Below are 15,306 nucleotides of genomic sequence, written 5' to 3'. Positions count from 1 at the left end.
GGGGGGGGGGGGGGGCGCCGTCTACAGGGCTGGAGCCGCCGAGGACGCGGCGGTGCGGGAAGGGGCCGCTTGTCAGCGGCTCTGCCTCCGAGAGGAAACTAAGAAAGTGCTCACATAATGTTTGGGGAGGTTGCTTGCGCGGTGGCCAGGACAGCCTGGCACCCCTCCGGGCTGTGGGGGGGACGTGGGGCAGCCCCCTCCTGCTCGCCAGTGCTTGGGAGCGCGGCGTCGTGCCGCTGGGCAGAGCCGCAGCGGGATGGAAAATAAATCCCTCGTCCAAGATGGGAGCGGTGAGAGCGCCCTGGCGTGCGGCGCCCGGTGGCCTTTCACCCAACTCGTTTGCCGGCCGGCATTAGCAGCAGGGCTAATTACGACCCCTCGGGAGCGAGAGCCACCTGTCAGATAGGATATAGGAGCTGTCAGGGCCCTGCATGGGTCCGGCCAGCCGGTGGGCCCGTGCCAGGCAGGGCTCTCCGGGTGCTCCTGGCCACGCTGCAGGGCTCCAGGGTGCCAGCACCCGGCCCTGGGTGAGGGCTGGTCCCCGGTGGCATGGCCCAGCTCAGGCACCTCCGCCTGATCTGCTGACAGCGGTAACACCTCCGATGGCAGCGCGGAGCTGGGGCCGTTGGCTCGTGAGAACTTGCGGTCAGAGCCCCGCGCGCCCAAAATTGCTCAGGAGAGCCCCGCGGCTTGCGGAGGGGAGGTGACCCCCGGCAATTTGCCCGCGGCTCTTGGCTCTCATCGATGGGCCAGGCTGCGGCATGGCACCACCAGAGCATGGCACGGGGCAGCAGGGCTCACCCATGGCAGGACACGGCTCAGAAAGTCCCCAGGAGCCTGTGGAGCACCTGGGGCTTTTGGAGGACGGCGACTGGAGCAGAGCTGCGGTGCTGCCCGGCCTCTGTGCTCTGGGGGAATGTGGGTTAAAACCCAACACGCCATCAGCTCTTGGCGACGTCCTTGGGAAGCCCAGAGGATGGGAGCACGTGTGCTTCTTGCCAGCAGCATGCCGTGGGCTGTGCTGGTGCAGCAGGACACCCTTAGCCCCCTGACAGCCCTGCACCTCCAGCAGATCTCGTGGCTGCAGTGCGGAGCTGTGTGAGCCCTGGAGCCGGATCCTGCACGGGGCATCTGGTGCGGGGTGGTTGCAGAGCCTGGCCCGTGCCACAGGGACCGGGGAAGCAGCCTGGCCTCGTGCACCAGCACAGCAATCCTTACCTGGTGGTACTGGAAGGGTGCTTGGGGCCCGGTGCCTTGCTCTGGGGTCAGGAGGTGAAGGTTTTAGGGTTGTCTGCTTCACGCGCCCATGGGGGAGCTGCAGCAAGCTCTGGGGCTCCCAAAGCTGGCAGGATCCCAGCCCGACTTGCTTTGGCTCCCGGCTGCCTGCCACGAGGATGGAGACCCTCACCATGGGCTGCGCAACCATCCCTGGAGCTTGGGGCTTGCCCCCAGCACCGGGGAGGCGACTGGCCGTGCTATGCTGCACGACATGGGAGGAGGAGCTCCCGCTGAGACCGAGAGGCGTCAACAGCCTGACCCTGGGGGAGCCCACGCTGGAAACAGGGAGCGATGGGCTGCTGTCACCGGCGCTGCGATTCGTGGCTTTTCCTATGGTGTGGCCCCTCGGGGGGTGTCTGCCCCCCCCCGGCAGTTGTCTCTGCAGCTGCGTCACCAGCTTCAGTGCGCCTGTTTTGTCCCCCTGCAGCACGACGCCGGTGCCTCGGGGTGGGATGTGGCCCCACCAGGGATGCTCGCCCGAGCGCTCGGGGCTTGGGGAGCAGCTGCCGGGGATGCTCTGCGCCGTGAGTGACACGGAGCCGCTGCAGGGACCTTCCCCTCACGCTGCAGGGGAAGTGCTGACTCCAAACAGGCTGTGAGGTCTTCGCCGTGGGGTTTCCCAGCTCTCTCTCGAGTGATAGCAAAACCCAGATACCCTGCTCACGAAAAATCCCTGCTCCTTGTACTCCTGCCCTGCGTGGGCGGCCGGGCGGCGAGCGGTGACTGTGCCGTGCTGCGTACAGTAAAGCGGCCCCGTCAGCTGGGAAATGACTTTTTGCTCTGCAAGGAATTACTGTAAGCCTTCGAGGGGCCTCGCAGCAGTCCCCGGGCACGGCAGGAAGGTGGAGTGGGGGTGCCTGCATCGCGGGGGCACCGTCCCATTGCCCGGGGGGCTCCCGGGGGTGCCGGTGCCACTCCTGGCTCCCCCCCAGCCGGGCTGGGGGTCAGGGCTGGGCTCCGGCCCCGGAGGCCGTGCCGGCTGCTGGCTGGGCTCAGCCTGCCCCGGGGCTCCAGCATGCTCCAGGAGGAGCAGCCTCGACAGCTGTAATGTTTCTGTGGCGTGCCTTTCCTTTCATGGGGTGTCTATTTTGCAACCCCCAAGTGTTTTGATCCCGGGAGGAAGGGGGGCGGGGGTGTTCACCCTGGCACCGCGTGTCCGGTGCAGGGATCCAAGCTGTGCCGGGCATGCCCCGTATTTTACATGCAGCAACAGTTCTAGCAACATCTGCTGGCTGATAAAAGGTACGTTTGCCGTGAACTGCTTCTCCCTGCCGCGTTGGGAAATGTCGAGGGGGAGGCACACATGTGAACACGGCTTCCTGGCCGATAGGGGTGAGCCGAGTTGCTGATAAAGCAGAATCCACCCATCTAGCTGCACCAGAGGGGCCGGGAGCGCCGGCTGCCTGCAGAAGGGGTGGTTCTCGCCCCAGGGGCGCGCTCTCCACGCAGCCCGGGAGCGATGCGCGGCCGCCTGGCTCCGCACCGGGGCTCTGGCGGCTGGGATGCCGCCGCCGATCCGTGACACGGTCACGACGCCGCTCCCCGTTTTGAAGCGGTCGCTGGTGAGTTTTGCAATCTCCATTTCTCGCTGTGACTTCGCGTCTTCCTCTCGTTGCGATACGTAAAGGCCGGGCTCCGGCAGGGCTCTGCCTGGGGAGGGAATTGGGGAAAAGGCTGGTGCTCGGCCGGGGCTGGAAGCGCCTGCGCGGCCCCGGCGGCTGAGTGCCCCTGTCTGGCTTTGTGTTCCTCTGTCTGCAAAGCTTTTACAGGGAAAAGAGGCAGGTCTCGCTTGCGGCACATCGCAGCCCCTCGCCCGGGCTCAAACACAGCTGTAAAACGATCCCTGGCCTAGCTGTTGTTCAAACGCAGCCCTGGCGCTTTGGGGCTCGACGGCACAGCTGCCTCGGCCCCGGCACGCTCCTTTTATAAACCCATTCGTCACCTAGGCCTCTTAGAAATGTTTAGGAGGGGGCTTCGCGGCGCAGCCCGCGCTCGTGTGGCAAGTGTCACCGCGGAACTCGGGGCCGCCGTGGCCCTGGGGGCTGCTCCCGCTGGCAGAGCGGGCGCTGCCGTCCCACGGAGCGCCGCCGGCTCCGGCTCCTGGGCTGTGCTTTGCCTCCTGAACGCTGCCGGGGGGGGGTCACGCTGTCCTGCCTGCACCCCCAGCAGAAGCCACAGCACGGCACGGGCAGGACCCGGCTGGTTTTTGATCCCTGTGGTTGTGGGGTCGCATCCCCACGGTGCCGCTCCGCGGGGTGGCTGGGACGTGCTCCGGGCACTGAGAGCGTGAAGGCAAACGCTGAGCCCTGCTGCCATGCGAGGGACCCGCCAGCCCCGGGGTGCTGTTAGGAATGAGATTTTGTTGCCTCAAACATCCGTGTTTTGGCTTTTTATTCCCATTCTGAAAAGTTCCCTCCGCTGCCGGCTGCCCTGGGTGTTTGCGTGCCCCCTCCTCCCGCAGCGAGGTTCGCTCTGCCTCCCTGCCTGCTCTGCTGCCCCGCTCCGAGAGCATCTCCCTGCGGGGCTGCACTGTGCCACCTGCACCTCAGCTCCTAAAAACTCCTAAAAAAAAACCACCAAAGTGCTTGCCCGGGGTGTGCCGCGGCGTGCACGCACTGACAGCCGGCAGTTTTCCTCCTGACCGGGCACGCAAATTGGCTGCTCGTCTGCACCCAGGGGAGCCGGGGTGCTGCCAGCTGTGCCCGGACCCCCGGGGGAGGCAGAGGGGGGGTCACCGTGGGTCCCCCGGCGGTGGATCCCACACGTCCTCCCCCTGGGACGGAGCGGGGCAGCCGGTGCCTGCGCTGCCCCGTCTGGGCTCCGTGCTGCAAATCCCTCTTGGCAGGTAACTGGATTAGCCCGATTGTGCGTGCTCGCTGAGGCATGGCAGATAAAATGAAATTGTGTCTCCAGCCCCAAATCGGGACTAATTCGATGCCGCCGTGAGCTTAATCCTCGCGTCCTTCTGATCAGCCCGGCCCTCCCGGGCTCATGCTGGGTCTGGGCAGGAATTAGCAGCGTGCCCAGGGCTGGTGGGTGCGAGGGGGGGGGGTGCGGGTCCCAGGTGGCTGCACCCGGTCCCCTCTGTGCCAGCAGGGGCTGGCACCGTGTCCGACGGGTGCTGCATCCCGAGCCGCTGCCTTCCCGAGGGGTAGGGCAGGGCTGGGGTCCTCGTGCTGAGCCCTCGGTGTGTTGGGGGAAATCCCCTGCTCGGACAGACGTGAGGGGTTGGGGTGAGCTGGGGGGGGAGCTGCTGGGGGCTGTTCCTGCGGCACACGGGAGCTGTCACCTCTCGGTCCCTGGATTTGAGGGATTTTGCTGGCATTTCGTTGGGTATTTCGGTGGTTTTGTTATTACGCAGGCTTCTGGGCCTTTGTGGTCATGAGGGAAAATCTGCAGAGGGGAGCCACGCGTTCCCGGAGGCTGCAAATGCCAGAGGGCAAATCAAACCCAGCGCTGGTGGCTCGCAGTAATGTCACCTGAAGGCAGTCCCCGCTGCCATCCTGAGTCACTGCCCGCGGGTTTTTGGGTGGCAGCGCCGGTCCCTGCCCATGCTGAGGCTGTGCAGGGGACGTGGGGCGCTGCCACCTACGTGCGCGGCCAGCTTCTCCCCCCTGGACAGCGTCAGGCCGTGTTTGGGGTTTCCTTGTTCCTGTCGGAGCTCAAGTTCTCCATTTTGGCTCCCAAAGCCGCCGGCCCACGGGGGCCGCTGCCGGATGGGAGAGCCCAGAGCGGGCAGCGCGCCTCCGCCCGCCGGCTGCTGGGCCCTCGGCCCTGCCCCGGGGAGGAAATATTGAATTTTCAGAGCCGCCGATGCCTCGTCCGTGAGCCCCGAGTTCCCCTGCCCCAGCACGGGCGGTTTCCAGCGTGGGCTGCGGGCTCGTGGCGGGCAGGGCACCGACCCCGCTGCCTCCCTCGATGCTGCCAGGGCCGAGCCCTCGGCCGCCGCTCCGGTGCACGAGGCGACCAGGAGCCATCAAAACGCCGCGCTTCTAGAAGGAGCTCGCCTCCTGCGCCCGGCGCTGCCTCCACCTCTCGACCGAAAGCTGGAAACCACATGCAGGCGTAGAAGGGGCGAGCCGCGCCAATTCCAGCGCCGGCTGCCCTCCGCGCCGGCCCCAGCACAGCCCGGTGCTCGCTGGGGAGCTCGGAGCGGGCAGGGAGGGGGCCGGGGGCCGCTCTCCGGGGGCTTTGCCCCGGTGCCGTGCGCCGGGGGAGGCGCGGGGCCGCGAGCGGAGCCGTGGGGCGCAGGTGAGTCCAAGCCCTCCATCCCTCCCGCATCCCTCCCACGTCGGTCCTTGGGTTCCTTCCCCGGCTGCCCTCCGGGTGTGGGGGCACCAGGGGGGGGGCTCGGCCCCACGGGGAGAGGCCGTGCCCCGGTGCGGGGTTAGGGATCAGGGGGGCGCCGGCCCCGTGCCCCCGGCTGCAGGCGGCAGCGGAGGAAGCTGCCAGAGCCTGGCGCTGCCCGACTGCGCAGGCAGCTGACATTTTGGAAGGAAATAGCTGCTCTCGGCTCCTTCCTGTAGCTCGCAGCCTGTGAAACGGCCGCAACGGGAGCCCGGCTGCGCCGGCAGCACCTGCCCGGAGCCGTGGCCGGGCTGCCCCCGAGGGGGGGGGGGGGCGCAGCGGGCAGAGCAGCGCTGACCCCGGTGAGTACGGCCACGGGACGGGCACCCAGCCGGTGCTGCCGGTCCGGTGCCGTGGAGAAACCAGGAACCGTCCCCGGGGGCTCATCCAACCCCTGTCGAAGCCATGCGTGGGGAGGCCATGGCACGGCTGCCCGTGGGCTCTGGGCCCCTTTGGGTGCGTGCCGAGCCCTTCGTGTCCCCTCCGGGCAGGGCAGGACGTGGTGCGCAGCGGCCACGTGCGAGGAGAGGGGGCTGAGCTGGGGCAGCCCCCGGGGGGGGGGGGGGCTGAGCTGAGAGGGGCTGCCCCAGGGGGCTCCGCGCATCCCCCAGGCGTGCAGAGGATGAGCGGGTGTCTGCAGGGGGGCTGGGGGGGGGGGGACTGGAGCCCATCCATGTGCCGAGCAGCCACTGTCGGCTGCCAGCGTTACCATTCCCAGGGCCTGGCTGGGGACTGGGGGCCGGATCCTGCCGCAGAGGGGAGCCAGCATGGGGCTGCCCTTCTCGGGGGGATGCGGGTTCCCATCCGGCGGGGGCAGGCGTGATGCCCCCGGGGCAGGACCGGAGACACCCCCCGGCAGCACCAACCCTGCGGGGAGCGCAGGGTCCTGCCCTGCGGCCGCCAGCGAGGCCGGCTCTGACCTGGAAGCGATCGTGGGCTCCCGGAGGTGCCGAGAAACCACGTGTCCGTGTGTTTACTGCGGCGGGCGCAGAGCTGCTACGTGCCGGCGGGACGGAGCCGGCGCCGCGGCTGCACCGCTGGTGGGGCCCCGCGCTCCCTGCCGGGAAGGAAGCTGCACCCAGAACCCCCCCTCTGCGGGGCCGGGGGAGCGCCAGGCAAAGGGCAGCGCGGGAGCCACGGCGGCAGAGGGGCTGCAAGGGGCAGGAGTGTGGGGGGGGTGTAGCCAGAGCCCTTTGGTGGGGCCCCCCCAGGGCTTTAGCTGGCTCTGCCGGGTGCAGGAAGGGGGCTGGGGCTGCATTCGGTGGCGGTGTTGGGGTGAGGCCGGGGATGAACCTGGGTTGTGAGCTGAGTGTCAGGAGTGTGCCACGGCTGTGCCATGAGCATCCCATGGCTCCGTGCCACGAGCATCCCGCGAGCATACCATGGCTGTGCCATGAGCGTCCTGTGAGCATCGCACGGCTCCGTGCCACGAGCATCCCACGGCTCCGTGCCATGAGCATCCCACGGCTGTGCCATGAGCATCCCACGGCTGTGCCATGAGCGTCCTGTGAACATCCCACGGCTCCGTGCCACGAGCATCCCACGGCTGTGCCATGAGCGTCCTGCGAGCATCCCGCAGCCCTGGGCCACGAACACCCCATAAGCATCCCGCAGCTCAGCCCAAGCCGTCTCGCTGGGGCAGCGGCAGCCCCTGGGTGCCAGCCCTGGGGCAGGAGCTGCCCGTGGCGTGGTTTTGCCGTGCTCACCACGCATGGGAACGCGCCGCCGCCAGCCTCGCCCTGTGAGACATTTCCCTCCTTTTGTCTGCTCGCCCGTGGGCTCTGGCTTTCCTGAGGCACGCGATCCGGAGCTGGCCGCCAGCCTGCCGCTGTGTCCGGGAGGCTCCGGGGTTGCCAAGGGGGGTTTTGGCTATAGCCCGGCCCTACCAGGGTCCCTTGGCCACCCACTAGCCCCCGGGGTGCTCCCACACCCCTCCGTGCATTCCTCCCCATGTCACCACCTTTAGCCTGCCGGGAAACCTCTTTTCGGCGAATTTCACCCATTTTGCAGCCAGTTTGGCAACGCCGACAGCGGGGCCACTGGATGCCGAAGCATCGTCCACATCTCCCATCCTTCTCTTCACGGGCATCCCCTGCCCGAGCTGTCCCCTCGGGGGGCTGCCGTCCCCGTCCCTGACCCTTGTCCAGCCGCCGCGCGCGCAGTCTGGCAGGCGCTAAGTCACCGGCGAGCAAGTCGCTGTGGCTTGTTGAGTTGCTGCTGGTTAACCGAGCTGTGGTAATGGGTGGGATTATAGCTCGCTGCCAGCACTAAGTACATGCAAAGCAGCTTAAAACCACTGCAATTACCCGGCTCTTGCAATTGTTCGAACGTGCACGTGGCCGGTTGCTGCAGCTGGCCCCGGGTGCTGGTCCTGGGTCCGGCCGAGGCACCGATTGCTCCCGGCTTTGCCCGTGAGACGCAGGAGCGTGGGGCTGCTGGCAAAGCGCGGCACCTCGGCCGCTGCGTGGCCATGCCGCGGGCTCGGGATGCTCTGCGGGGCGGGGATGCCCTTTTGCGGGGCTCGCTGTGCCTTTTGGGATCGTGACGGCGGGGGCTGGCTGCGGGCACGCTCCGGGCACCCTGCGGCTCCCCGGGGAGGTTTGCCAGCCTGCGGGTGAGGCACGGGAGACCAAAATGAGCGGCTCGGAGAAACGCCCCAGCGGATGCATTGGGGGTGCTTGTCGGCACGCAGCGAGTGTGTCGGAGCCCGTCACGAGAGCTTTTCGGGGCTGTCCTCCCCGTCCTGCCGCTCCCCTCGCCAGCACTGGCGTGCCGCTGGCTCGGTTTGCGCCCGGCCCTTCCCAGCAGCAATATTCACAGCTCCTGCTCCAAGGCCACAGCCTTTTGTCCGCCCCGATGGCGAGCTGACCGCAGCGGCAGAGTGATACTTGTTGCTTAACAACGCGGTGAAGTGGAATAGGAAGCGTTCTGCTGCTGTGCGCTGGGAATACATCACCCCGTTTCGATAGGAGGAGCAGCGTTTGTTTGGGTTTTGTCCCCGCCGATGTTCCTGCGCTGGGCTCGGGCTGCTCCCGGGGTTTCACCCATTCCTGGCGCGGTAAAAAAAAAAACAAAACAGAACCATTCCTGGCGTTCCCTGCAGCCCTGCCAGCAGCAGCGTTTTCCATCAGTGCCTCTTATCAATTGTTTGTACGCGTCCTGCTGTCGGCCTTCCCCCTCTCCCTATCCCTCGTCGCTTTCAGTTTTTATTGCCTCCCCCAGGTCCTCCTTCCCAGAAGGGTTTGGAACTCAGCGCCTTTTCCGTGAATGTGGAAATGTTCCTTGCTTATTATAAGGGAAAAAATATCATTTATAGCCAACTGGGTTATTGTTCCTCTTCCTGTGCGTGGGGTAGGGTGTGGAGGAAAGCTCTGGCTTTTCAAGGTGCCGTCTCCCTGCTGCGTTTGGTGTGTGTGTGGCTGCCCCATGACGACCCAAGGAGCAGTGGGGATGCCGGGGCCACCCCAAAAGGCGCTTTGTGAAGCCCCACGCTGTGGTGCTGGGGCACGGGGTGGGCGGCTGTGATCCTGTGTGACCGTGGGGGCTGCTCCTGGCTGGCCGGTGCTGGGGCTCCTCTCCAGCCCCCCCCATCCCTCCTCGTTTCCCTGGCTCTGCAAAGGGAAACCACGGCTGCGTGGCGTGGCCGAGGCAGCAGAGCCTTGGCAGCAGAGCTCTCCGAGGGCTTTCCCAAAAAATAACGGGTGGCACGCAGCCGGGGGCCCCCTGGCCCCTTGCGGTGACTCCGGCAGCGCTCGGTGCCGGAGGAGCCGGGGAGCTCCTGCACATCTGGGGGGTGCTCAGTGCCGGGCCCCCCCGCATGATGCCCGCCCTCCGCGTGTCCCCGGCAGGTGGTGAGCCATGGCGGTGTGGATCCAGGCGCAGCAGCTCCAGGGCGAAGCCCTGCGGCAGATGCAGGCGCTCTACGGGCAGCACTTCCCCATCGAGGTGCGGCACTACCTGTCGCAGTGGATCGAGAGCCAGGCATGGTAGGTTCGGGGGGGGTGCCCGTCCCCGCGGGTCCTGCTGCTCCCCCACCCCGCCACCGGCCTCAGCAGCGTCCGTACCGGGGGGGTCCCCGCTGTGCCGAGCCCCCCCAGTGGCACCGGGCTGGCCTGATGCCATCGCTCTGTGTCCCCCCCCCCCCGCTCCTCTCAAGGGACTCCATCGACCTCGACAACCCCCAGGAGAACGTGAAGGCGACGCAGCTGCTGGAGGGGCTGATCCAGGAGCTGCAGAAGAAGGCGGATCACCAAGTGGGTGAGGACGGCTTCCTGCTGAAGATCAAGCTGGGGCACTATGCCACGCAGCTGCAGGCGAGTGGGCGGGGGTCTGTGGCGGGTGGGGGCCGGGGGGGGGGGTCCTTGCCCCACGCCTGGCTCAAGTCGCGTCTCCCGTGCAGAACACGTACGACCGGTGCCCCATGGAGCTGGTGCGCTGCATCCGGCACATCCTCTACCACGAGCAGAGGCTGGTGCGGGAGGCGAACAACGTGAGTGGGGGGCTGAGAGGCATCACTATTTGGGGGGGGGGTGGGAAGACATGGGTCTTGTGGGGTGGGGGGGTGCTGGGGGTCTCCGTCACCTGGGCTGTGGGAGCAGCCCTGAGGCAGGGGGTGCTCAGCACCCAGGCGGGGCGGGGAGGGTCCCCATTGCCCCCCAGCGCCCAGGCAGGTTGGGGAGGGTCCCCATTGCCCCCCAGCGCCCAGGCAGGTTGGGGAGGGTCCCCATTGCCCCCCAGCATCCAGGCGGGGTTGGGAGGGTCCCCATTGCCCCATAGTACCCAGGCACATTGGGGAGGGTCCCCATTTCCCCCCAGCACCCAGGCACGCTGGGGAGGGTCCCCATTTCCCCCCAGCACCCAGGCACATTGGGGAGAGTCCCCATTGCCCCCCAGCACCCAGGCATGCTGGGGAGGGTCCCTATTGCCCCCAGCACCCAGGCAGGTTGGGGAGGGTCCCCATTGCCCCCCAGCAACCAGGCGGGGTTGGGAGGGTCCCCATTGCCCCCCAGCACCCAGGCGGGGTGGGGAGGGTCCTCATTGCCCCATAGCACCCAGGAAGGGTGGGGAGGGTCCCCATTGCCCCCCAGCACCCAGGCAGGTTGGGGAGAGTCCCCATTGCCCCCCAGCAACCAGGCAGGGTGGGGAGGGTCTCCCAACCCTTGCTGAGCGCTCGCGGTGCCTGTGCAGAGCCCCTCTCCAGCCGGCTCCCTGGTGGACGCCATGTCGCAGAAGCACCTGCAGATCAACCAGACCTTCGAGGAGCTGCGGCTCATCACGCAGGACTCGGAGAACGAGCTCAAGAAGCTGCAGCAGACGCAGGAGTACTTCATCATCCAGTACCAGGAGAACATGCGCCTCCAAGGTGGATTGCAGGGCGGGGGGGGGAGAGCCGGGGAAGGGGACAAGGGGACCCGGGCGCCGGCGGTGCTGGCCCTGACGCTGCGCCCCGTCCCCCAGCCCAGTTCTCCCAGCTCTCCCAGCTGGGTCCCCAGGAGCGCCTGTCGCGGGAGACGACGCTGCAGCAGAAGAAGGCGTCGCTGGAGGCTTGGCTGCACCGGGAGGCCCAGACACTACAGCAGTACCGCGTGGTGAGTGCCGGGGGGACCGTCCCCGTGCCGGCTGTGCCGCCGTCCCCGCGCCCCGTGACACCGTGCCGCCTCGCAGGAGCTGGCCGAGAAGCACCAGAAGACGCTGCAGCTGCTGCGCAAGCAGCAAACGACCATCCTGGACGACGAGCTGATCCAGTGGAAGCGCCGGCAGCAGCTGGCGGGGAACGGGGGTCCCCCCGAGGGTACCCTGGACGTGCTGCAGACCTGGTGGGTGCGCCGGGGCGGCGGGAGGCGCTGAGCCCCCCTGCACGGCGGGTGCTGAGCCTCGCTCCCCCCCCCCCCCCCCTCAAGGTGCGAGAAGCTGGCGGAGATCATCTGGCAGAACCGGCAGCAGATCCGCCGGGCCGAGCACTTGTGCCAGCAGCTGCCCATCCCCGGCCCCGTGGAGGAGATGCTGTCGGAGCTGAACGGCACCATCACCGACATCATCTCTGCCCTGGTCACCAGGTAGCGGCGGCCTCGTCGTGGGCTCGGGGGATTTGGGGAGGGGGGGAAGGGGCGCCGGGGGGCTTTGGGCTTCTCTGCCCGCCTGCCCCTGACCCCCGTGCCCCCCCAGCACCTTCATCATCGAGAAGCAGCCCCCCCAGGTGCTGAAGACGCAGACCAAGTTCGCGGCCACCGTGCGGCTCCTGGTGGGGGGGAAGCTGAACGTGCACATGAACCCCCCCCAGGTGAAGGCCACCATCATCAGCGAGCAGCAAGCCAAGGCCCTGCTGAAGAACGAGAGCACCCGCAAGTAATGCCCGGGGGGGTGCGGGTGGAGGGGAGAGGGCTGGGGGGGCTGAAGCAGGACACGGTGGGGGGCTGCCCCCCGTCCTGGTGGTCCCCGTGACCCCGTGTGTTCCCACGCAGTGAGAGCAGTGGGGAGATCCTCAACAACTGCTGCGTGATGGAGTATCACCAGGCCACCGGCACGCTCAGCGCCCACTTCCGCAACATGGTGAGAGCCCCCCCCCCCCGTCCCCCTGTCCCAACGCTCCCCCTCGTGTCCCCCTCTGTGCCGTGTCCCCCTGCGGTCACCCTTTGTGTTGCCATCCCTGCTGTGTTCGCAGGTCGTGTCCCCAGCTGTCTTGTGCTCCCCTTCCATGTGCTCACCCCGCATGTCCCCTGTCCCCCTGTGTCCCCAACTGTCCCCTGTCCCCCCGCGCTCACCCCTCGTGTCCCCGCAGTCCCTGAAGCGGATCAAGCGCTCGGACCGCCGCGGCGCTGAGTCGGTGACGGAGGAGAAGTTCACCATCCTCTTCGAGTCGCAGTTCAGCGTTGGCGGCAACGAGCTGGTCTTCCAGGTGAAGGTAAAGCCACCGGCCACCAGCGAGCTGCGGGGCACCGTGCCCACGCTGTGGGGCTGGGCTGGGGCCATGGGGCAGCCGCGGTGCCCCACGTCCCCTCCCACCTCAGCCCTGTCCCGTCGTCCTCCCTCCTGGCAGACGCTGTCCCTGCCCGTGGTGGTGATCGTGCACGGCAGCCAGGACAACAACGCCACGGCCACCGTGCTCTGGGACAACGCCTTTGCGGAGCCGGTGAGTGCCACCACCCGTGGGGGGGGGGACCAGAGGGGCTCCGTATCCCCCCAGGGGGGCTGCGGCAGGGAGCAGGGCTCGCCTGGTGGGGCCGTGCTCGGGGCTGGGTGATGGTGCTGAGCATGAGCCATGTCCCCCCCCCCCGCCACAGGGCCGTGTCCCCTTCGCGGTGCCCGACAAGGTGCAGTGGCCGCAGCTCTGCGAGGCGCTCAACATGAAGTTCAAAGCGGAGGTGCAGAGCAGCCGCGGGCTGACGAAGGAGAACTTGGTGTTCCTGGCGCAGAAGCTCTTCAACAGCACCAGCTCCCACCTGGAGGATTACAGCAGCACCACGGTGTCCTGGTCCCAGTTCAACCGGGTGAGTGGGCGGCTCGGTGGCTGGGAGGGACGGGGAGCCCCGGGGTGCTGCCGTGCGCCGGGACCGGGGCTTTGCTACGCCCACGGTGCCAACGCTTGTGCCGAGGGATAGGATGGGGCATGTTCCTCCCAGGGAGCTGGGTTTTGTCGGAGCAGTGCAAAACCCAAACAGGAGCCAGCTGCAGCGGGGCAGAGGCTTTGCCTTCTGTTCTTGGAAGGTTATGAGGGGCTGGAGCCGTGCTCTGCGCCCTCGGGGAGGCATTGCTGGTGTCCCCCCGGGGCTGTGCCATGTGGCTGGGCACTGCTACAAGGGCTGACCGGCACCCAGCTTCGCAGCCTGAGCGTCCGTGCCATGATCCAGCTCTCCGCGTGTGCTGTCTAACAGCAGCTGGAGGCAAGAGCGCTCAGTTTCTGGGCATTTCAACAGGAAAACCTGCCCGGGAGGAATTACACCTTCTGGCAGTGGTTCGACGGCGTGATGGAGGTGCTGAAGAAGCACCTGAAGCCGCACTGGAACGACGGGTAAGAGCCTTCCCCCCGCTGCGCGCGACGCCCCGCACCCGCCCGCCCGCCCTGACGCCCTCGCTCTCTGCCTAGGGCCATTCTGGGCTTCGTGAACAAGCAGCAGGCGCACGACCTGCTCATCAACAAGCCCGACGGCACCTTCCTCCTGCGCTTCAGCGACTCGGAGATCGGCGGCATCACCATCGCGTGGAAGTTCGACTCCGGTGAGCGCAGCCCCCGAGCCCCCCCCGTGCTTGGTTTTCGCAGTCTGGGCACCGAAGTGTCCCCGTCCGTGGGGCTCATCCTGTTCCTTCGGCACCTTCTGCTTGTCCTCTTGGTGCCAGCACCATGGCCACCGGGCGCACGGTGTCCCTGTGAGGACAAACCTGCCGCCAGGTCCCGTGAGCTCCTGCCTGGTCCTGCGTTCTGGCGAGCTGCGCCTCGTCCCTAAATGCTACGGGAAGGGTGAAGCGCAGGAAGCTGGGATTTTCTGGACTGGTTTCGCAGTCACGGAGAGCCCGGGGCATCATCGCGGTCCTCGCTCTTGTTTTCCAGCTGAGAGGATGTTCTGGAACCTGATGCCTTTCACCACCAGGGACTTCTCCATCCGCTCCCTGGCCGACCGCCTCGGGGACCTCAGTTACCTCATCTACGTGTTCCCCGACCGGCCCAAGGACGAGGTCTTCTCCAAGTACTACACGCCGGTTCTCTGTGAGTCCACGCCAGGTAGCGCTGCCCCTTCACCCCTCACACATCCATCTCTGTGCATCCTATTTTTGGGGGGGGGGAGCCTGGGCTCGCCGGCACCCCCTGCCCGGGGCCGCATCCAGCCTGGGGGGGGGGGGGTGCCTGCAGCTCGCCGTGCCGTGAGCCCCCAGCCCCTCCGCAGGCTTGCAGCACGCGCCTCCTGCTCCGAGCCTCAGCACTGCCTTTTTTTTTTTCCCTCTAGCTAAAGCCGTGGATGGGTACGTGAAGCCACAGATCAAGCAAGTAGTGCCAGAGTAAGTACGAGGCTGCACGGTCCCGCGGGATCATCCCCGGGGAGCCAGCTCGGGTGCTTTGCATCCCTGCGCTCCCCTAGGGCTGTGACCGTCTCAGTGCTGGGGGGGCGAGGAGAGCACGGTGCCCGTGGCCAAGCAAGGGCCGAAAGACCGAATTCCCCCCAGCCAGCAGGGTTGGGACCTCCTTGGTCGCTGCTCCTTATGGAGACCGGGATGGGGTTTGGGGCCTGGGTCCCTGCGGGCAGGTGGGTGAAGCTCCCGGGACGTATCCACACCCCAGCCCGTGCCACCGCTCACCAGCCCCTCGTCCCCGCAGGTTTGTCAGCGCATCAGGCGACGCTGCCCCCGGGGGGGGCCACCTACATGGACCAGGCTCCTTCGCCCGCCGTCTGCTCCCAGCCCCATTACAACATGTACGCCCAGAAGTAGGTATCGGGTCCCTCGTCCGTGTGTCCCCCCCTCCCCGCCTCCGGCAGCCCGTCCCCGGTCCCAAACCTCACCCCCCCCCTCACCTCCCGCAGCCCCGACGCCGTGCTGGATCCCGAGGGCGACTTCGACCTCGACGACACCATGGACGTGGCCAGGCACGTGGAGGAGCTGCTGCGGCGCCCCATGGACAGTCAGTGGATCCCCCACGCCCAGTCGTGACCGCCAGGCGTCCCGGCCCCACGCCGCCCCACACCCCCCCCC

General features: G+C 67.5%; 1 protein-coding gene across 1 annotated transcript; it reads left to right on the top strand.

Annotated features, from left to right (window-relative positions):
- Positions 1-9,473: 9,473 nt before the first annotated feature.
- LOC118158365 (signal transducer and activator of transcription 5B-like) lies at positions 9,474-15,300 on the top strand. The gene is given in 19 exon segments (XM_035313015.1): positions 9,474-9,611; positions 9,782-9,938; positions 10,025-10,114; positions 10,813-10,987; positions 11,083-11,213; positions 11,290-11,441; positions 11,526-11,681; positions 11,791-11,970; positions 12,087-12,174; positions 12,404-12,526; positions 12,662-12,754; positions 12,906-13,112; positions 13,539-13,633; positions 13,709-13,839; positions 14,171-14,341; positions 14,565-14,616; positions 14,933-14,960; positions 14,962-15,041; positions 15,138-15,300. Coding segments are annotated over 19 exon segments (2,364 nt in total). The 5' UTR covers positions 9,474-9,483; the 3' UTR covers positions 15,265-15,300.
- The last annotated feature ends 6 nt before the right edge of the window (positions 15,301-15,306 follow it).

This window comes from Oxyura jamaicensis (assembly GCF_011077185.1).
Source record: "Oxyura jamaicensis isolate SHBP4307 breed ruddy duck chromosome 27 unlocalized genomic scaffold, BPBGC_Ojam_1.0 oxy27_random_OJ187, whole genome shotgun sequence".
In the NCBI taxonomy this organism is placed as follows: Eukaryota; Metazoa; Chordata; class Aves; order Anseriformes; family Anatidae; genus Oxyura; species Oxyura jamaicensis.
The sequence above is the reverse complement of the archived record's forward strand: the minus strand, read 5'-3'. Positions and strand labels throughout refer to the sequence as shown.